Source organism: Homalodisca vitripennis, chromosome 2 (assembly GCF_021130785.1).
Source record: "Homalodisca vitripennis isolate AUS2020 chromosome 2, UT_GWSS_2.1, whole genome shotgun sequence".
In the NCBI taxonomy this organism is placed as follows: Eukaryota; Metazoa; Arthropoda; class Insecta; order Hemiptera; family Cicadellidae; genus Homalodisca; species Homalodisca vitripennis.
In genome coordinates this window covers 55551845-55575797 of record NC_060208.1, presented here as the reverse complement: position 1 = coordinate 55575797, position 23953 = coordinate 55551845, and the positions used below count along the sequence as shown (strand labels likewise).

The 23953-nt window shown below is 34.5% G+C and overlaps 1 protein-coding gene across 3 annotated transcripts in view; it reads left to right on the top strand.

The window, feature by feature from the left end:
* Window positions 1-23953, top strand: part of LOC124353978 (dual specificity mitogen-activated protein kinase kinase 4) — a 62883-nt gene that overhangs the window by 6859 nt on the left and 32071 nt on the right. The window contains exons 2-5 of one of the 3 annotated variants that reach the window (XM_046804078.1): window positions 9341-9412; window positions 20235-20319; window positions 21107-21217; window positions 22493-22522. In XM_046804078.1, the coding sequence (XP_046660034.1) occupies window positions 9341-9412; window positions 20235-20319; window positions 21107-21217; window positions 22493-22522 (298 nt within the window). Of the gene's footprint in view, window positions 1-9340; window positions 9413-20231; window positions 20320-21106; window positions 21218-22492; window positions 22523-23953 lie in introns of all 3 variants that reach the window. The other 2 variants (XM_046804077.1, XM_046804079.1) reach the window with 2 other exon arrangements.

Here is a 23953-nt window from a genome sequence, read left to right as displayed (position 1 = left end):
CAATGTATTCAATTTATTGGTGACTTTTTTATTGTTCCCTCAGAATTAGAGCAAACATCCAAAAGTCTGGGTTTATATTTATTTCTACTAAAAGAACCTAAAAACATAATATATTATAAACCTTTACCTAACAACTAATGAATAATAAGAAATTACAATAATCAGGAAACAAGGGCAAAATAACCTTGAAACTCATATTTTGCACAAGATTTCTGGAACAAACCCCGGACAATACGTTTTGTTTGGGGTTCCAAATCCCCTGGGATGTTGGCCCGCCTGGCCATAAAGGCTTTACAATGTAGCCCTTGGGTAAAAAAGGTTGGGCACCCCTGCTCTAAAGCACTAGTAACAACAAGACGTGAACAGCCTAGAGTGAAGAGGTACTGTGAACTGAAGAACAATAGCAGGAGCTCACTGCTTGGTGATGGAGGGGAAGGGGCAGTGCGACAGACAGGCACTGACATGAAAGATGCTCACTCAATGAGTCTGTAGTAAATGAATGGGGGGAGGGGGGAGGCAATGGACAAGCACCGACATGAAAATACTGCTGGTTTCTCCTAATTACTCTTTATTTTACGTATAACTTATGTAGTATAAAAACTGTTATGTAACTACAGTAGAACCCCTCATATCCGGCCACCACGGGACCGAGCCCCTGGCCGGATAACGATTCGGCCGGATAAACCAACCTACAGTACACAGCACTTGACGAAACAAAACAATTGTACTGTACTGTACTAACCGCACTGGAAATAATCAACGAACTGTTTACAGGTTAAACCTATTAGCTCAACTGAGGACAACACAAGAAAATGTAAACAAATAGATACACCAAAATAACGCAAGAGTCGTGGGAGACTAGTGCGTGCAACTGCGCGTCTGCAAGCCGTGGTAAATAAATTTCGATATTGGCTTCCGAGAAGTGGCCGCATAAACCGAGGTGCGGTAAAACCGAGGCCGGATATGACCTATGAGGGGTTCTACTGTAAAAATACCTCATAGTATTTTTGTTATAATTTTAAAAAGTACTTTATGCTAAATAACAGTTAATGAGGATTCTAAAATCCCAAATTCAAAGTCACTTAAATACTAAAAAAAGTATAAAAATATCAAAATAGCTAAAACTAGACAAGCAGTTTGTCAAATAACTGTACTTGATGAAATTTTTCCACTATTTTTCCCAAAATCAGCGTTGAAAATACTATAAAAATCACTTATTGAAATTGAAACAAGTTTTATGTCGCAGACCTAATTATTATACATTAAGAACATGAATAACACATTACAACAAAAAGTGACAATATCATTAAAAATAACAAAACCACCTTTAACATGTGATAGAGTTCGAGTATAATAAGTGGCCACCAACATAATCGGATTATGATTATCGAATGATTTGAATCAATATTCATGACCATCGAAAAGACTGAAAGCAAAATGTTGGAAAAAAAGTAATAGATATTTCAAAGAACAATATTTGTTTGCTAGTTTTCTATCTTAGAAATTAATGTTTAAATTTTATTATAATTTACAACTTATAATATAATATATAATTACAACTAAACATAACATTTACCTACTTATGTATTTTCAAGGGTAAACGTAACTGCTTATTAAACGAAGACACAAACGTGACTGTTCTTGCCGCCATTGGTCAATAAAGAAACATGATTTTAATTTTGAGAGATAATGTTGAAATGAATTAAGTTTTAGGCTTTTAAAATCGTATTATAGTGAAGCTATACTTTTTTATACGTAAAATAAATGTATTTGTTTTAGATTACATAAAATAACTAAACTATATTTAAAAAATGTGATTTCCACCTTTAATTCTAGTTTTCATCTCGTCAATAAAAAGTTGGACAATTCGGATTTAAAGGAGTAAGGTCAATATCTTGTAACAATTAAAAACATTGCTCAGTGTCATATTTTGAGCCTATATCTGCATATTCATCGCCATTGTTCTTGTCATTGTCACTAAGCATTCTTCTACATAAACGAAATAACAGCTGGTAATGATATCACTAGTCAAAATAAAGAAAGCTGGCAATGATTTTTTATGAATATCTATAGGTCAAATGTATTCGATATTTAAAATCAATAATCATCCGACCGTGTTGGTGGCTGCTTATTATACTGTAGCCGAGTACGATAAGCGGACCCGGTTTTTATATCGCTTATTATTACAATCATCCATATCAATGTATCTGATATACTAAATTGCAGTTGTATGTTTCAAATTAATAGAAATAGTTTAAACAATTACGTTATAAATTATGTCATAAATAATAAAGGGGCCAAACGATTGAACTAAGACAAAATGTAGGAAAAATGACATTTATATAAAAAAGGAATCATAACAACAAAATAAACATCTTCAAACCGAGAAAGACACAGTAAATTATCTTAGTGTATTATTTTGTATAGTTAATTTGTGTAGCTATTTAGTTTCTAACTTTAACTGTTGAACAAATTGTGTTTAGAATATGAAAATATGTATACAGTTGGTGCAGATGATTTAGTTATTGTTCAAATTAATTACTATTGGTTGATTATATCGATGGGTATAATAATTAAACATCGTTTGATAATATTGATATAAAAAACCGGGTCCGCCTATTGCACTCTACCCTTAACTTATAATTGAATACAATTACAATATAATTGAATCGTAAAAAGTACGGGCTCTGTGGTGTGATGGTAGCACATTCACCCGGCAAGTGAGAGATCTGGGGTTTAGACTATATATATATATATTGTCTAAACAGTCTTCTTTGATCTAAAAGAGACTACTTCCTGCAATTGTAATCTGCTTCAAGTCTAAGATAATTTGGGTACCAGTTATTGTATTGTTGAAAGCATAAGACACGTATGTAAAAGTTTACCTTTTTAAGACAACAAGTTGAATAACAAAACTTTTTTCTGGGGTTGATACTCTATTTCAATCCCTATGGGTACTTGATCTTCGTTGAAGTGCAAATGCTTTTGTTTATCTATTTAAATTAAGAGGCACTTGTGTGTCAAATTTTATCTTTCTAGGACATTGGGAAATTGGAAAAAAACAGTTTTCTATGTGTTTGTTGTAACCATATTCCAATACAGATGGGTGGTTGATCTTCATAAATAATCGATTTTGGTCTTATGAGAGTATGTAAGACGTGTTGTCAAATTAAAATCTTTTAGGACGTAAAGAAGTTGAAATACTAAATACAGTTCTTCTAGGTGTTGGCACCCCATTTCAATCCATTTATATATTTGATTGGATAATGTTTACATTAGCCATGTTACATATAACAATCTCAAAAAAATCACTTTTATCAATATCTTAAAATAGTATGTTTTCATTACGAGAAATAATTTTAGGTGCGATTCATATATTTCATAATAATTAATAATATACTTGAAATTTAAGTTATATCCCAAATAGTCCCATCAATCTAGGAGTCCGAGAGGAATTGGGGTTTCTGGGTGGGGGGAGATAACAAATTGAGTACGGGTAGCCATTGGTGGAGGGGATAATCGGGATACCAATATTCATACAAGATAAGTACAAGGAATTTTAGAGGTCAGATTAGGACTACCAACTGCTTATTAGGATTATTTAATAGTTTATTGGTATTTTTCTTCTTCATCTTTTTCATCAGTTTCTATCTCTATGACGAAATTTGATTGTCGTTTTTTCCTCTGTGCTCTCAGTCTTGTTTGCCAATACACATCTTATTTGTTCATCTCATTATTAAATTATTTTCTCTCATTTCATGATTGGTCAGATTGTACTGCATCATACATTTCAAAATAAGATGTTTTTTGTGTTTTGTGGTCACCATTATCCATTTTGTATTCTACTTGTATTTTGTTTGTATGATAGTATTGGGGCACTTGGGACACCTACCACGAGGCTCTTGCACTGTACAACCGCAAGGTTCGTACGGCTAAAAGGTTAGCCTGGAAGAAGCTCTGCACCGATATTGACAGTGTGCAGGGCTGTGCAAGGCTACAAAAGCTATTAGTAAAGAATCCCATCTCGCCGCTTGGTAGTCTCAAGGACGATCAAGGTGTTTACATTACTGAACCGGAAGGAGTTTTAAAAGTTATTATGGGAACACACTTCCCGGACTGTATTGTTCATGAGGGTAATCAACCACCCGACAGTGAGGGGAGACATGCGGGCCGCGCCACCCATTTGCAGTGGAGTCTGGTGCACCATATTGTGACCTTCAGAAGGATTGAAAAGGCTATCAACTCCTTCAGTCCTTACAAAGCTCCTGGGGGTGACGGGGTGAGACCGGTTTGCTTGCAGCGGGGGTTGGATATTCTCCTTCCCCATCTGTGCAGACTGTTCAGAGCCTTCGTGGCTCTCAGGTCCATCCCACTATCCTGGAGAGTGTCCAGAGTGGTGTTCATACCGAAGCAGGGGAGGGCGGGCATGGATCGGCCGAAGTCTTTCAGGCCGATATGCCTGTCCTCCTTCCTTCTCAAAACCATGGAGAAAATGGTTGCCAGGTTTGTTTGGGAGGGACCTCTTTAGGAGCCCCCTCTACATCCTAACCAGCATGCCTACACTCCAGGAAGGTCATGCGACTCGGCCCTGCATCAATTGGTATGCAGGATTGAGAAGACGCTGGCGGCAAAAGAGGTAGCTATAGGAATCTTTTTAGACATTGAAGGAGCCTTTGACAATACAGCCACTCAGGCGATTATCAATGCGGTCTCAAGACGTGGTGTTGATGGTCAGGTGTGTGACTGGATAGGGGCCTTGCTCACAGACAGGGTTGTTGTTACAACCCTCATGGGAGCAAGTGTTAGTGCGAAGACTACGAGGGGCTGTCCGCAGGGCGGGACCTGCTAAATTCTTTGAGTAGCAGCGGTGTCTTTGCACAAGGGTACGCAGATGATATTGTGATTCTTGTGAGTGGCAAGTTCAACACAACAATCACGGAACTGACCAATGCTGCTCTGAACATGGTGGGAAATTGGTGTGATGAGGTTGGCCTCACTGTCAACCCCACCAAGGCTGCTGTGGTTGCCTTTACCAGGAGGCGACAGATGGAGGGCATTGGTTCCTTTCTATTCAAAGGCTCACCCGTTGAGCTGAAGTCTGAGGTCAAGTACCTGGGCGTGATCCTAGATAGGGTTCTAAACTGGGGACCTCATCTAGAAAGGGTCATTTTCCTTTTTTTCAAAAAGGGTTTTTTTTTCTAGGGAAGTGGTCTCTAATGCAATGCAGACGTGTGATAGGTGGGCCCTGGGGACTGAAGCCGAGGCTCTTGTACTGGCTTTATGTTTCCGTGGTCAGACCTGCTCTAATGTACGGAGCTGTCGTATGGTGGCCAAAAACAGAGGCCAAGACGGTGGTAGCTCGTCTGGTGGGTATCCAAAGGATGGCCTGCCTTGCTATCACTGGGGCTTTTCCTAGTGCGCCAGGTGCGGCTCTGGATTGTTGTCTTAACCTCGCCCCCCTGGACATTGTCATTCGGGCTATGGCCATGAGGAGTGCCTACTGTCTTCAGCAGATGGGACTCTGGTCGGGCTGCAGCGGTGGGCACTGCAGAATTAGCACTCTGATGATACAGGAGGATGTTTTGCACATGGTCTCTGATCAGATGCCACAAAAATTTTCCTTTGACAAACCCTTTAGGATTATTTTACCCTCAAGGGATGATTGGTCAGAGAGAAAGGAACCTCTTCCACCAGCGGAGCTCGAATGGTTCACAGACGGCTCTAAAACAAAAAGCGGCACAGGCGCTGGAATTCTGGGAGTGAGACCATGTAGAGAGCTGGTGGTCCCTATGGGTCCGTATCCGACAGTCTTTCAAGCGGAGGTCGCAGCTATTATGGAATGTGCTCGTGAGAATCTTTGTCTGCGATATAGGAGCAAGACGATTAATATTTTCACGGACAGTCAGGCAGCGCTGATGGCGCTGGATTCTTGCGTGATCAAATCCAAACTGGTTTGGGATTGCTATGAGACCGTTTCCTCCCTTGCCAGAATCAACAATGTAACCGTTTGTTGGGTTCCTGGTCATGAGGGGATTCTTGGGAACGAAAGAGCTGATGCCCTGGCCAACCAGGGCTTAGCGACAATTATGACGGGCCCTCAACCGTTCTGCGGTGTTCCAAGGTGTGAATCCTCTAGGGTTTTCTCGAAATGGATTCGCCCGGAGCATGAAAGAAGGTGGAGGTTGCATCCGGGTTTGAGAGTGAGTAGATTGGTATTACAGTCACCTTCCTCCAAGGTGTCTTCGGACCTTCTCTCATTAAACAGATCAATGTCTTCTAAGGTCATTGGTCTCATTATGGGGCATGGTCACCTGAGGAAGTATCTTCACAGAGTTGGCATCCTTCAGGAGGAACCGCTCTGTGGAAGGTGTAATGAGCAGGAGGAGACTGCTTAGCACCTGCTCTTTGATTGCCCTGCAATAGCAAGAGATGCCATCTTTGGTATTTTGGACAGGGGTGGTGAATTTTCCCACGAGGACTTGATAGGTTGTTTTCGGCGGTTTGTTGAACTGCTGAAGTTGTAGACTGGTGGGGCTCATGGTGTGTTTCCGGGGTGCGCAAAAAACCCTTGAGGCTTAAGTGCATGGCAGTAGGCCGCCCCAAGGAAAAAAAAAAAAAAAACAAACAAAATTCTAGAACTGTGCTTTCCCTATGGTTAATATGTGCAATGGATGCTGTATCAAGTTTTTTGATTTGTTAGAATAACTACTTCTAATGTTTTTTCATTTAAGTTCGACATGGAATTTAACATTCCTGTTCTTTATGCAACAAATGTGGCGGCCATAGTCCTCTAGCTGAAAATGCAATGTTGTTTCATTGTTTTAGACGGCTTTAATATGGTTAGGTGAGGCTGTAATATTTAATGAACATTAGTGATCAGCCTTTTGGAATTTTATATTTTACTAATCAGTAGCTCGAAGGATGTTTTTCGTAGACTGGAGCCATTACTGTCAGCCCCTTCAACATATATTCTAAACTAGAACAATGCTGCCCTGCACTGATGGCTGGGGCATTACTGTTAGCACGTTCAACCACTAGTACATTTTACGGAATTAAATATCTTTCCGAAATTCCATTGTCATCTGTTGTTTTTAATTTAATTTTTAATAATTTTTCTTAAAAAAAAAAATTATTGTGAAGTAAACAAATATCTTTTTTTTATATGACAATGTTATCCCATCAAAGTAGTATTCAGTACACTTTATACATTTATCCAATTGGTGCTTCCACTGTTTCACTGTTTGAAATATTTTTTACTCATTTTCAGTAATAGCTGTCAGTTTCCTCTTTCTTTGTTTTGAAATTGTGGAAAGAGACCATTCTAATTCCCAAATCTTCAGATTGCTGAACCGAGCTCCAAGATAACCCAATAATTTGTGACATTTGATCAATGGTCTGTCGATGGTCTGAAAGAATAAGTCCTTCAATTTTCTGAACATTATTATCTGTTTGGGCAGTTGATGGATGTCTGGAATGAGGCTTGTAATCAATGGACATGTCACCATTTGTGAACCGAGAAACCACTTATACACTGAGTTTTTCTCGTAGCAGCATCTTTGTAAACTGTGTTAAAACAGTTTCAACAGCATTTTTAATGATCAGGAAACAAACTGTCACAGTTCCATGATGTCCACTCAAACTTGCCATCATAAAAAAGGAAAACAACATAAAAAACTGTCACTACTGAAGAACAGAGCAAGCCAATGTCGACGATCCAGGTGGCACTAGAATGGAATAGAGTTTCACTTGCTACACCTAACGGCAAAAGTTTGTACTGTACAAGCCTTGCCCATAGCAGAGCTACTCCGGGATCTTTTGGGTTTTTCTGGCTGAATCTCAAATGGAATACTACATGTTGCCAGCAAGGATGTGTTTCACAAATTCTCAATTTTATGGGAAATGGAACATTTTCGACCTTGTGTATATTGGACAAAAAGGTTTGTATTTACATTCTCTATCAACCCTAAAAAAAGCACACTTATCGGAATCACACGGTATAGATATTGCAGATAGAATACTCTCTCCATATATATTTATGTATTTGTATTTTACCAATATTTCTTGTGTACTACACACTGAAACACAGACTTGTTTTTAATGTCGTCTGTTGGTGAAAAACTTTTAACCCTTTGAGTGCCACAGCATTTTTTCCCAAGTCATACGCATAAATTGCCGGAGCATTTCCTTCTGTTTTGCAATCGTGTGGGGAAAAAACGATATTAAAAAAACTATTCAACCGATTTGAATAATTTTTTTTTATAGTTTGTGAGTTATAAAACAAGGTATTTTTTCCATATAATATTATAATTTTATTTTTATTTACACAAAAAGATTATAAGTTATAACAAAAAACTAAAAAATGAAAAAAAATACATTTCAAGTTTGAACCAAAAAATTATATATACAATATTTTTTTAATTTTTTTTTTAGCTATACCATATGAAAGAGCATGAAAAACTGAACAAAAATCATGTATAATATGGTGTGTTACAGTAATATTTAACCAGATACTGCAATATATACAAAATACAACAAAAAGCAATTTTTGTTCAAGTTTGTTAAAAGTTTAGAAACAATATTATAACTATTCTATTTCACTCAATGAAGTAAGACGACTGTAAAATACTACTGTAATTATATAAAAAGTATATAAAAATATACACAGGCCTACAATATAACCTTACTTCACCTAAAATCAATAGTTTGATTGGAACTTGCGTTTTACTTCATCACCATTCCAACAATAAAATATACATCACTAAAAAAATAAACACGAAAAAAGAAGTTTATAAATGCATTGTAACTTTTACTGATCACAATTGCAGAATAGTAATAACAACAGTTTTCAGCATAATGTAAACACCCAACGAAACGAACCAAACTGTGTAGTTAATGGTAACAAGTAGCAGCTGACCAACTATTGCATCATCTGTTTGTTTCTGATGGCAAATAACTACAAGGAGGCGGTGAACAATAAAAATCAATCACAATCAATTGTTCGAAACTTGTAGATTGCTGTGAAATAAGTTATTTGTCAAAAAAAAAAATGAATTATATGTGATATTAATTAAATACAAATCGTCTACTGGGTAGATGCCGGCAATTTATGCACATTTCACAACATCTACTATGTAGACGCTGCGGCACTCAAAGGGTTAAGCATGTGCATTAACAATGCAAATGTAAAGTTTAATAAAGGATAAGTCAACTTAGTGATTAATAAGTCTTATTGGTTACACAATTAAAGTTATCAAAACTATTTTAAACACAACAAGATTGCATTTTTAAGGTATTCTTCCATAAATATTGTTTAAATAGTTTTTTCTTTTAATTGTTGCAGGCAGCAGACCATGTCTGTTTCCAAAGATGGAATTCAGAGCCCCTGTCAATGAAGAAGGTGATTTGGCTGCTGGTCAGTATAATAGGAGATACACAAACAAATGGGTTATGTTAGAAATTAAATTAACCTTTTGAGTGCCAGGGATCTCGTTACGAGACGATGTAAAAACACGCTTGAGTGCCGAGAGTCTCACTCCGAGACGAGACGTTCCTACACGAAGCGTGCCGGAGTCTTGGAACAAGACGATTTCTATTTCATTTGTAGTACCTCTATAACTTATCCCATACTGGCTGATATCATACCAAAGGCTACATGAACTAAACTAACCTTTTCAACTATTATTTTTTTTAATGCTGTTAGGTGACATAAACAACTAACTAAAATACAACACTTTCTCAGTTGGATCAAGATCGTGATCAGAGTGTCGTTACGAGTAGCGGAGCGTGTTTTAGGTTATATAATTGTGCGTTTTTATTAATTTAAAATGTTTCTAAGTTATATTAGACATTAAAATTAATAAAAAAAGTGATAAAAGTCACATCCGAGTGTCCATGTGTGTATACAGTGTAGTAGAGTTTGTTTGAAAATTGCCTGAATAAGGTTATGTTTATGTTTTGAGTTTCGTTTTAGTAATAATACGCTTGATTTTCCATTGTTTTAAATGGCTTTTATCATTAAAGTATTAAAGTTGTGAAAAGAATTTAAAAAAGCTTTTTATATTAAAAAATAAACTTTAACCCTTTTAGGACGAGCGGACTATTAATAGTCCGCACTTAGTTTTTGCCGAAGAAGACGATGCGGGCTTTCAATAGTCCGCACTAGTTTTACCCGAAGAAGACGAGCGGACTTTTATGTGCCCACCGGTTTACGTTTGCATAATACTCACGTAATATCGAAAATACGATGAACAAAATTAGTTTTCCTTGTAGAGGCACATCCTGAGACAGGAAATGGAGTATTTCGGAACTTATCTTGGCCAAACAATACAACATATGTCCTATTTTTTAGAACAGCTGCACGTGAGCGCCTATTGTAGTTGCCAGTCGGCGGAGCGCGCCAATTCCGTCTAGTTTGTTTACATTCAGTCAGTCATAGTGCGGTCGCGTTGACTATAGTTGATTGTTTCAGATCAGTTATAAACTTAGTGTTTATAGATTTTATAGTGAAATGTGTTTTGTTCAACTTCTTTTGTGAATATGGATCAATTTAACTTAGCTGATCACAGCAGTGAAACTGGACCGTGAGTTACAATACTCAGAAAGTGCATCCTGAACATTCTAGTTCTGATTTTGTAGACGACACGGACGAAGACCCTGACTTCCAGCTTGAAGATATATTTTATGACTCTGAAGATTTTATTAACCCCACACCATCCCCGCCCAAAAATATTAGGATACCCGTGAGTATACCTTCACATGAATCTGACAGCGAATTCTGACAATGTTGACAGTAGGCCTAATGCTGGAAATAGGAGAGTAATTGAGCAGTTCTGATGACGACGATGATGATGATATTGAAAGTGATTGGGAGGAAGTAGTTGAGAGTAGCCCACCTAACATTGAACACCATTTTGACTATCAAGAAAACTCCTGGTCCAAAACATATACCACAAAATGCAATAAAACCTATTGATTTTTTAAAATTTATTTTTTACTACCCGGACTGATTGAATTGTTTGTCAATGAGACAAACAGATATGCAGAATCTTTTCTCAAGGATGAAAGGAGACACCCTTTCTCCAAGAAGTCGTTTCCGGTCCTGGTTGCCTGTCACTGTCCCAGAAATGCGTATATTTATAGCTACAATTCTTAACATGGGTTTGGTAAATAAAAACCAACGATAAAGTCGTACTGGAGTAAAACTTGCTCTGAAACACCATGGTTTACACGAGTATTTTCACGTGACCGATTTGAAAATCTGTTATCTTTTTTTCACATGGTAGACATCACGTCAAAAGTTGCAAAACCCAATGAGCCCAAATTATGATGCCTGCGCTAGATTTCAACCAATTTTTGACCATTGTAACAGATTATTTCCTTTTTTATTATTATTATGTAACCAGCAAGTATCAATCGATGAGAGTATGATCGGCACTAAAAATCAACCAGTTTAATGCAATACATGCCTAATAAACATCACCATAGGTGGGGTATCAAGTTATGGGCACTTTGTGATTCGGTATCCAAATATTGTGTTAAATTCTTTTGTTATAAAGGAAAGGCGTCCAATGAAGATAAAGAGCAAATGAAAAAGTATGGTCTTGGTCCCTCTATTTATGATGAAGCTATTAGAAGCAGCAAACTATCTACGAAAAGGGTATCATGTGTTTATTGACAACTTTTTTTAACCAGCATTCAATTGGCCAATGTTTTGTACAGCCAGGAAACATTTGTAACCGGTACCATTCGCAGAAATAGGAAAGGGTTACCGACAAAGTATAAAAAAGAAGTTCAGTGTTGGAGAGAAAAGTTGTACAACAAAAAAAGAAATCTGGTTGCGTTGGCATACCGCGAAAAGAAAACCCAAAAATTGCCCGTTTTAATTAGTCTCAAACAAACACTACCATAACATCTGAAGAAATTACCAAACGTCGCCGTGGGAGACAGAATTATAAATGAAATAAAACCATCAATTGTGGTGCTTCCTACAACAAGTTCATGGGCGGGATAGACGCCTTTGACATGATGAATGTGTGTATATATTGACGAGACGACGCACAATAAAATATTGGAAGAAGGTTACATTTAACTTGTTTTCTAGAATGTTATTAAATGCGTATATTCTCTACACACTAAAATGCAAAGAAATACAAATAAAACCTATGCCAAGATTTCCATTTATTGAAAATGTTATAGGGGATATTTCTAAATCTTGGCTTGATATGCGTAATGGCGCTGGGGATAACCAAGTCAATGGTAACCGTCAAAACAAGGGAATTAGTAAAACTTTCTCCAAATCAACAAAAAACTTGCTGGGTTTGTTCAGAAAAAGGTGGACATAGTCAACAATCAAGAAAAAGGAAACGAGCCTCCTATATTTGTTCAATTTGCAAGGAAGGGTGTCACCCGATTTGCTTTCCAAAACATACATGTGCTAACTAATTAGACCATTGTTGTATATAGTGTATATATTTTTGTGTGAGTGTTTTTATAGTGTTTCTTAGCAATACTACATATTTCAATACCTGTGGATAAATTTGAACCTGACCTGTTAACCAACATTATATGGTAAGTAAAACCACACTTTAAATTGTTTGACTTTTATTTTAGTCCGTTTTATATAATTTGGGTTACTTTGTAGTAATGTAAGTTTTTTTTGTTAGTAAAACAATTATTTCTCAACCAATGTTAATAAAATTTTGTATTTAAACTGAAAACTATGTAAAGAAACATAGTAATATTAGTTCCCACAGTAAAAAAAATTTTTTTTTATCATAGTAAACTGAAGCCAAACTAATAAAATAAAAAAATAAAATAAAAATTCTAAAATTTTATTTAATTTTTTTAATTTTTCTGGTTATTGTAAATAGTAATAAATGCTACCATATTGTAGACAATTTAATTATGTACATGTGGATAAAAAATGGTGTAAGGACAATTTAAAATAATGGACTTATAAATATATTTATCAAACTACTACATTTTGCCCCAATTTTCACACCGTCGTCTTCTTTGGTATGTTCGCTATGAAATATGGTCACGTCAAAAAAATGCGTACCTAAAAAATAACCAAAATTTTTTTGTCGTCCTAAAAGGGTTAACCGAAATATTTTCCAAAATCCTGTGCTTTTTAGCAAAACAAACCTTCAGCACTCTAATCATTTTTATAATTGTTTTTATTGTACAATATTAAGTTATTACACATGATTTTAGGGTGTTTTAAATGTTCTTTATCATAAAAGTATTAAAATTTAAATATACATTTTTCTTATATTAGTTACTTTATCTTAAACTGGACCTTTATTTTGTTTCTATAAAAAAGTCACTGTCTAGTGATTTAAAATTTTTTTAAATTATATAAACATCTTATTGTATATTTCAAATGGACAATTCATATACCTTTAAAACGAATTTAAAAGAAGCTTTTAACCCTTTTAGTGCCAGACAAAAAATCAAAAGTTGGTCTGAGAAATGCTAGTGATTTTTTACATAATACTACTGAAGGATGCCAGGCATATTTCAGCCGTTTTGCAGTGTTTTACTAAAACAATTGTAAAAATTGCAAATATTGAGTTATTTTCCTAATTTTTTCATTGTTTTGCAGTAAAATAAATTCCCTTATAAAAAACTATAAAGCAAAATATATTTCTAAATGTAATTAACTTAAAAACATTAAAAAAAGTAGACATTTTACTTACAGTTTTTATATTTTTCCAGTTTCACATGAAAAATAGTACTTTAAAAAAATTATTTCACTATAACACATACTATCACTTGAAAGAGGAATTAAAACTGAATACACACATAAAAAGTTTTGATTAATATTTCAAAAACCAAAAAAATCATGTTATTTTTTTTAGAAAGTTACATTTTCACTTTTTTGTGTTATTTACACTATTTAGCTTCTTTATAAAGCTTATAATATTTTCCGGTACTTTGGGATTATACCGACCACACCAGTATGAAGAACACAAAAATATAAATTTATAGAAACGAACATGATATAACAAAAAAACGACTCTGTAATTACAAAATTACAAACTTACAAGCATTTCCAGGTATTGTTGTCGCTGTTATCTTATCTTTCTCGAGAATCCCGATTACGGCAGGCCGCGCGGCATCACATGATTTGCACGGTACATAATTCCCTTGCCATTACAATTCAATTTATATTTCTGATCAGCCCCTCTAGAATTTGATATTTTACTGATAGGTACTATCTCGAGGGATGTTTTTCTTTCGTTGACATCAACGCGGGGCAGAACCACCGAAGCCCGCGCTGATGGCCAGAGGCACTCGCATTTTGGGTGGCGGAATGTGATCAAGAATAAAAACAAGTTTTGTGTGTTTTTTCAATAAAGAGTTTAGTTTTAGTTTGGTAATGTTTGTTTTTGTTGAATTTTTGTGTTTGGAGAAATGTAGAGGTAAAACACTGAAGTACAACAAAGCGACGCGACTCTGCAATCACGTTATCTACTAGACCGCTCGACCTTGACCTCTGTCTGAGGATGGGGAGGGGTTTGCGATAAGACAATTCCTGTTTTATATTGACGAAATATTGTTTTACGCTAATCTAGTGAGCCACACCCTGCTTCCGCTCGCCCGTACCAAGCTAGCTTAACAAAGAACGTGCTCCCATTGGAGCGGAGCGGGGCCCCGACTCACGGAGAGAGAGCAAGGAAAGGCAAAGAAAGAACGTGGATGGCCAGCCATAGTGAAAATATATATATATATATATATATTTGAGAAGAAAAAAAAAACAAGGGGACAAACGCAGACAAACTACCCAGAAAGGTTGCCTACTCAGGTGCACCTGGAGAACAAAACTATAAGTGGTCAACCCAGACTTATGGATAAAATTAAAAATCTTTATAAATTTAAGTTAAATAGAATTTAGAGCGCCAAATTTCAAACAGGAAAAGCCAAAATCACCCGGAGTCCTGTGGCACAGGGCGGGTTCCTGAAAGGATAGAATTAACCTAAACTTAACTACTTAAAACTAGATAACAAACTGGATAACAATACTTAAATAACAGGCACACTGAGACAATATCACAGCAGGGTATCACAGAGAAATAATGTCCTCAGGTAGGAAAACCTTAGTAGCCCGCCATGGCACCGGTGTAAGGACCCGGCCCAAGAATCATGGGAGAGGCGGACATTGGAGCTGGAGCTCGTGAACCTCGTCAGTTGACACAGCCGTGTTTAGCCAGACATTTGGGGCAGAACAAAACCCAAAACAAAACCCAAAACTAAATAAAAGGGTAAAACAAAATAAACTTCACTAGTAACGGTCTGAACAGAAGTGAAAGTAGCTACTCTCTCGATCCAGTCGCAGACGACACCAAAGCCTCGAAGAGTCAACGAGAGCAAACACCAACAACAAAATAAAACACTATAACAAAAAAAAAGAGTCGGGAAAACCGAAAGGGGCACGAGAATTTGACCTGGCTCACTAGTAATCAGTAGAAGCAAAATGTCAAATAACGATTCATGTCTGGGTGTGGTCGGTATAATCCCAAAGTACCTATTTTCCACTATGAAACCATTAAAAACTGTCTAAAACTACTTTCTACTTAAAAAATAATGTACACTTTGTAAAATATCAACAACAAAATTTGCACACTTTTATACATAGGTATTATAGTTAGGCGGTAACACAAATATGGTGAGGCAAACATAAGGGATGCAATCCTTTTTTACAGCATTTGCACACAAATGTGGTTTTCATTTTATTGAAGTTTACTTTTTATGTTAGTAAAACATTGTTAGTAAACTATTTATCAACAAACAAACACTGTGAAAGCAGCAACACAAACAACCAAACACAGAGGTTAGACGTGAACTATCAGCTGACACAACTTTGCCTGATGCAACAACCACGGCCATTTCTATCATGGCTAAACACCTGACTAACCTTACAATATTACTATTATTATTTTTTTTATGTAGATTGGTTCATTCTGATTGTTTGTATACCAACAAATTTAGAACAAGTTAAAAAATTATTGCGGTATGACTTTTACTGCGAACGTCCGTATATACGGACGTCGGCATTCTTCGGTAGTTATTCAAACGTCCGTATATACGGACGTTGGCATTTCTCGGTAGTTTTTTAAACGTCCGTATATACGGACGTTGGCACTAAAAGGGTTAATGCTCAAAAATAAATTTTAGGTGGATTTTTTTCTGAAACCTTGAATATTAGTAAAAATAATCTCTAGTAAATAACTATTTATAAAGATTTTGTTTATGGTACAATATTAGGTTATTACACATGATTTTGGGTTGTTTTAAAATAATGGTCTTTATCATGAAACTATTGAAATTTTAAAATAACATTTTTTATAATAGTAAGTTATTTTACGTCAAACTTGATTTTTATTATTTGGTTTCCCTGGATATGTTGCTGTTTGAAGTGATTTTTAAATTTAAAACATTAAATAAAAATTTTAATTTTAAATAGTTTGATACTTAATTTCTTTACCTTTAAAAAGAAGTAAAGAGGAGCTTTTTATGATCAAAAATAAATGTTATACAAATCTTTTTCTAAAAGCTTGTGTATTCGTCCAAAACCCTCTGGCACTTCTCGCATAATCACACAAAAAGATAACTTGGCACTTTTCAACATGGATTTCATTTTATCTCTGGCACTAAAAGGGTTAAAGTGTATAAAATCCATTTAAAATAATTTATTTTAAGTCAAACTGTTCCAACTTAATTTTTAACAGATAGTTACTTAACCCTCTAATGGTTCATTGTATTATACCTGGTGGTTCAGCCTATTTTGTGGCTTCTGCAGACTTGTATTCAAAAATTTCTAAGTAATATATTTGTCAATTTATGTAAGCAGTATTATATATCATTTAGTTCAGGAAATACTAAAGTATTATAAAATATGATAAAAAACTACTTACCATGTTTTTGGCGTTGTTCATTTCAGAAGAGAAGAAGAAGAAATGTAAAATGTAAAAAATATTTTTTACTTTTCACTCACACAAAATAGAAACTATAAAATTTATACTATTTCTCATATAGCCATTTAAAAATCAATTTACTACTGAATAAGAAAATATCAACTTTTATAAACTTATTTACATAACAAAAAAGATATGTACAAAGAACTACATATGTATACGTTGTGGAAAACCGTTCATTCTGATGAACTCTCACTGTCAGGTACTGCTTTTTTCTACCTCCCTTTTAGGGTGTCCAGAAGTGTTGTAGTTGGTTATAGCACTTTCTGTGGACACCAGAACCTGGACCTGTCCCTTTTTCATTGGTTTGCAAACCACACAAGTCCACTCTGACTTGCCTGGCAACTTTTCCAGTTTATAGCTTCCATCTCCAACAGGACTAGGAGCATGCAGAGGATCTTCTTCGACTGCTGCCAAAGATTCCACTACACTAATTATGAAATCTCTGCGTTGCATAGGCTTGTCTGTGTTTAGTTTGTAAAGCACGTAGGTATTGTAGAGTGCAATGTCAATGATGTTGAGAAAGATTTTTTCCAGTATTTTGTTGTGTGACGGTTGCAGGAATTATGATACACTGCATTGTCACTTGCATCCACACCACCCATATACTGATTATATTTGTGGATAACAATAGGCTTTACCCCTCTAATGTTGATTTTCTTACTCTGCACTACTTTATCTTCAGCATGGGTAGCTGTAGAAATAAGAATGACAGGTTTTCGGGTTGCTGTTTGTCTAAAGGTAACAAGTAACACATCTCCTTATCTGAAATACAAGCTTTCCCTAGCAGGTAACTTGCCTTTTTTCATTGTTTCTGGTAAATATTTCGATCTGATATTTATAGTACCGGTACCTGTTAGATAGGTATTTCTATCCCTGAGTTTTTTAGCTAGTGGTATTTTAGTGTAAAGTTATCAGTAAATAAATGATAACAATGTGCTCTTTTCCATGACCTCAAATATAACTCTTTCTGTGAAAGGCTGATCATCCTCAGTTGCTAAATAATCTCTTCCACTATAAAGCTCAATATGATGTACGTAATTTGTTAGGCTGTCGTAACACTCAAATTTTTTTATGCCATATTGCTTATGTTTCTTATTTGGTATGTACATAATAAATGGGCATCTGTTCTTCATACCTATAAGACTTACGTAAATACAAACATTTTGCCAAGGATGAAATAGTTTTTTTTTAAATGCTGTTGAAATGATCCAAGAAAACTCTTACTTTGATCCAAGGATCATAACCCGGTTCGCTTTTGCGAACTCCTTCTCTAGATGTTAGGTGAAAATTAGTTAAAATTAATTCAAATCTATTAACATTCATTGTTTGGGAAAACAATGTGTTGAGAACGCCTGGTATCCCAAAAAGCCCTTCTAGAATTAGTACTATCATCATTCAATCCCATGTTTATCAAGAAAGAAAAAAAAAAAATTTAATTTCAGTAAGTGAAACATCAACCCATTTTTTAATTCTGCTAAATCGTTTCAATGTGCCAGAGTTTCTTTTGGTTTCAATAATTTCATTAGCATACTTGTTAGTTTGGTTTACAACTATGCTCTAAAAATTAGCCGTAAAAAATAACAATGCATAGGAAACGGGTGAACTGTTTCTAGGTAAGCCATGCCTAGGACCTGGTTGTCTCACTCTAAAATTGGGGCCTATATCTACTTCTCCTTTAGGAGGATATGCTGGGAACATGGAGTCGAAGCAAGAATGTTTTGAGGGGTAGTAGGTCTAGGCATCAAAGGGCTTGGAGGATCATTACTCACATCTTCCCTGTCTGAAGTTTCCATGTTATCAAAATCCGGGGTGTACTCCTCTCCACTTTCAGACGAAAAATCAAGTATATCAAAGTCCGAAGGCATATATCTTCAGGTCCAATGTCACTTTCATCATCACTAGAATCAATTAGTTGATTATCTATCTCTCTGTCAATCTTACTTGCATGTAAATTATCCATTTTCAATCACCGTACGAACACAATAATAACTATAAGGCGATGTGAATGCGGGAGCGAAAGGTAAACAAAGATGGCCGCGATCAGCTGGTAAGTTTTGTATTGTAATATTTTTGTGTGGTCACTGTCAGGAGTACAGAATACTCACCGAATGAAGAGTGAAATCAGCTGTTTTCAACGATACCCAATATAGCATGTTTAGTGAAAGATGGACATATGAAATATTGAAAATATGACATATGAAAATAAACAGTTGACGATGCAGCGGCATTGAACTAACGCGGTTATGTGAATGCTACCGACGCATCGGCAATAAACCATGGGAGGGTTAGGTCTTTATACTCGATTTATTTGTACTCTCCTGCCTTCATGGCTCGTATTTATCTTGATATATTTATCGTGAACAACAGCTGTCCAGCAAACAATTAGTCATATGTATACATTCACTTATATTTAATGATTTAAAATTCTGAATATCTATTTATTATTCCAAGATTTTAAAAAAGATGCCCACACTAAAAAGTTTTGTTATTCACTATGGTATGATATCTCTCAAAAATCTATAACTCGAAAAATACATTTACTAATAGTGAAATACATTCAGACAAAAAATAATCTTGTATGAATGGTTTTGGATTCAGTGCCATGTTTAGGATAACACCTAAGAAAGCCTTTATTTCCTCTAAAGAAATATTTTTCTAGTTGACCAGATAGATCTAGGCCTATAAGTGGTCACTGCTTGTTTATCTGCTTGTATATATAGTCTCTTCTGTATAACAAATATTTTCAGCATCAATTTCATTCAGTATTTCAAAGGGAAAAAAACAAATAAAAACATTCTGAAATACTCACAGGTTTTTTAGGTCTTTCACATAAAAATGCTAGGAATTCAAATGTGAAAGTAAAAAAATAAGTTTTTAGGATGCCCTTATAAAGTTATTAATTTTATCAATATTTAGTTTGCAGAATCATTAGCTAAACATTTAATACAGGAGTGTGCATTGTAAATGTATATTAATAAATTTATCTCAAATACGTTATTTCTAAGTACTCTACAAATAATTTAAAAATTGTATTTTTTGTTTGAAGATAAGTATTGGAAAGATGTAGCCATTCTCTTCTTATCAGTGATAAAACAATATTTCAGATACAATAATTTCTTAAAACTTTAGTTTTAGAATAGAATGATTTTACATTAAATTTATTATTAAGATATTTAAGACATCAATAAATATGTCTTAAATATCCACCACTTATTTGTGGTGGAAATAAGTAATTTGCTGTTTTCTGTCTAGCAGAGAGACGCAGATTAAAGAAAATAAATGCTCAGTTGGCCTCAAATAATTTAACCTTCAACGACAGCTCATCTGGAATCAAATCTCTGTAAGTATTTCCTCTCTTCTTCACCCTGATCTCTTAACAGGTATAACACTACTTTAAATGCTTTACATGAAATGTTATCTGCTGCACAAATGTCACTGTATTACAAACTTTGCTATGTAGAAACATTTAAGCATTAAAGAATACCAAAATTTAAATTTGGAACACCTTCTGTGATATTACTTAAGCTTCTTCGATCTTCATCGCAAATTTTTGTTGGATCCATTCAGACGGACATTACTCCAGATTTCAGGAGTCAAGTCTGGGACAGCATCTGATTTCAGTTGCTGCATGTAGGAGGAAGGTAAACGAGCTAAACTCAACATTCGCATTGTAACCTCTTGTAATGACATGTTTTTGAAGATAAAATATAAAAGGCTTTAGGTACAAACTATAGTCTTTACCTTTTTATGTTTTTTAATTTTAGATCAGGTAAAATTTGATAGTTTACAAAAATTCATTAATTATATTCAAACAACCAACAATTTAAACAAGAAAAATAGCTAAATGCTTAGTTTTATAACAACATTAAACTCTTCAAATGTTCCTCAGGATAAACTCAGGAGTTTAGAAGAACCCATGATTTCTTTTGTAACTTGTTAAATTTTTAATACATCAGGAAAATATTTCCATCTGATCTTAAAACTGCTTCTCTAAAGTTCAAATCAAATTTTTTTAATAGTTAAAAATCAAACATTAAAATAATATAAGATATCTTTTTTGATACTATATTGACACTTCTTGAATCAATAGTATAAATCAATTGAAGATCTATTTGATGTTTGTGTAGGCCAAGGATAGCACCTACGGAGGACAGAGTAGGACACAGCCCAGCCCGTGCCCGCCCTGGTATTCCAAAAGTGAAGCCCCTCAGTCAGGATCATCTGTTTGAAAAGTCAAAGTAAGTATTAATTTAACTAACTTGGGTCAGGCTCATATAATATTATTTGGTGCAAACTTGCTGTATCTGAACTTGTAGATTGAAAGTGGGTAGGTATTAACCGTGCAGTTACCAGTTTCTGTTTGCTAATTAGGCACAAACGTACGAAATGAAATGAAATTCTTTATTATTGCACTAGAGAACATGTTGTTATGTTATAAGGCTTGTCAAATAGATAAGAAACCTAAATACTAATATAAATTAATGTAATCTTACAATTATACTACTTTTCAAAATTATTTTAAGTATGGCACATCATGGAGTCAATATGTACAATGTTAACATAACAAGTTCCTGGTGAATCCAGCCTAAAATTATCAATTTTATATATTTCATTTTCCAGTGAAAATTCTTTAATGACTTAAAGAAAGTAGAAAGAATTTAGAATTATATATTTATATATTCTTCAAAATCATCAATTTAATTCACTTGATCCCAAATTTCAACCAATTTTCTCTTTATATTACGAGTTTTAAATAAAGTTATTGATGTTACTGTTTTGATAATTGTTTAGTTTACATTGTAATTACCTAATTTTGACTCAAATAGAAAAGAAGTCTCAAATAGCGTCTCTCTCATGTCACTTTGACAGTCTATCTAACTACCACAGTCAGGTTTAATTCAGCACTCTCGAGTTCAAAATTATGTTTAGTAATCTTAGATATATAATCAAATAATTATTGATTCATGGCAATAACATGCAAGTATATTGTTAAATAATGAAAAAGCTACGTCTTATGATAAGCTATGAACAATATGATTAAGTGGTTCCTTGATTTCTAAACGTCTTACAATAGTAACATATAGAATTTTTAAGCTATTTAGCGTCATCTTAGATTTTATAGTTGTTAAGAAAATTTAATTTGAATTTTAATCTGATAAAGAAATGTGTGCTATAGCAAGGGACATATGATTATTGTGTCTGTTAACTTTCAAACATAACTGTTGAAGGGGTAAAGAATTTCAAACATTTGTTCCTGTGTAGACAAATTTAGTAGCCTGAGGGTTTTATTAACCTAAAATGAATTATGTATGGAAGTACTTTACAATCTCATCAGTGGATCTTAGTTACAAGATGAATTAGTAATGTCTGATAGTACAATACCTTTTATAATATGAAACACAGTGGATATTGTTTCGTTGTAATGAAATTGGGTACAAGTTTCATATTTTGTATCCTTTTGCAGAACTGTGTATTATTTTGAAACATCTTAAAGCATATTGGAATGTTTACAGAAGTGGGAAATTGGAGAGAATGAGACTCAGGTTAGTTTTGTCATGATGGTATTCATCACTAAAAATTTGTGTTTATTTTTGTGTTGTAAGCTGTAAATGATTTGTATACAGTAGATTAACGTGTTATAATTAGAGTGGAGTGTTTTACTTTTGAAACTAACATCTAACATTGTAACTTGTAACATTGAAGTTGCTTGTTAATTGGTTCACTTGTCACTTGTATTATAATAGAGTTCTATATATATGTTATACAGGAACATCGAAAAAAATTCTTTTTGATTTTAGTTCATAATTGTAAAAGTAATAATGAAGCAATCTGTGAGAAAATAATGTAATAATACGCTATGAAAAATATACAAGTTTTTATTTTATCAATTGGTTGACCTTTGTAGTCAACTGTGTGCATGCACAATCACCATCTTCACACACACACCGAGATTGTAGTATCCTGGCTGTCTGTCGTGGTCATCATGGTTAGTGGTGTGTGTTATGCTACATAAAGTTTAAATCTGTGTTTGTTATGTAACAACACTTTGCAAACTTATAAAGAAACCCCACATACAAATAAAACTATTTTTTCTTAGTTTCAACAGTTCAAAAACACTGGAAGTATAGACATTAGAAATATCCTGGCCGCCCAAGGAAATTGGAAGGAAATGTGGTCTGTTTGAGACAGTCATGCTTTTATATCCCAAAGTAGTCTATCTGCCAATGTAAATTGAACTAAGTGTGCCAAAAACCACAATTCATCAAAATGTGTTCATAATTTTCTGAGACTACACGATTACAAAATTCAGATAAGACATCAAATTAAGCCAGCAGAACAAGCTAAGCACATTGAATTTGATGAAATTGTACTGAATAACATTGATAGTGTTCCAAGTTAGCTCAAAACAGTATGTTTAGTGATGGGAAAACTTTTCTCATCAAATGTTGTGTTCACCATTACAACTGCAGAATGTGGAGATCTCAGCATACCAGTAACGTGTTTGAGTACATCTATGTGACTCACCCTCATGCAGGATCGTGAGGACTTTGTAGTAACATTTTTTGTAATTTTATTTATTTATGAATATCTTTGGCTCAATTTTGTGTCATGCTATTTTGACTTGTTATAGGAGCATGTATGTATAATACATACATATGTTTAACATACAGAGTGTTCACACCCTTTATATTACTGTACTAAACAGTTTTTTTTATGTGTTTTTAAGATAATTTTTAATTTATATTTTTTTAAATGAAGTAATTAACATAAGAAAGTCAAATGCTGTTTTTTTAATGGTACTTATAAAACAGCTATGAATTTTTCTGTTAAACTAGTATAATTTACTGGAAACTATCTGGAATTTTTGGGTAAAATTCTGTACATCAGAGCTAGAACTTTTGATACAAATAACCAACAAGTCTTGGAATTTTTAGGAGGAATTGCGTAGGACCCAAAGGATAAATAGTATTTCT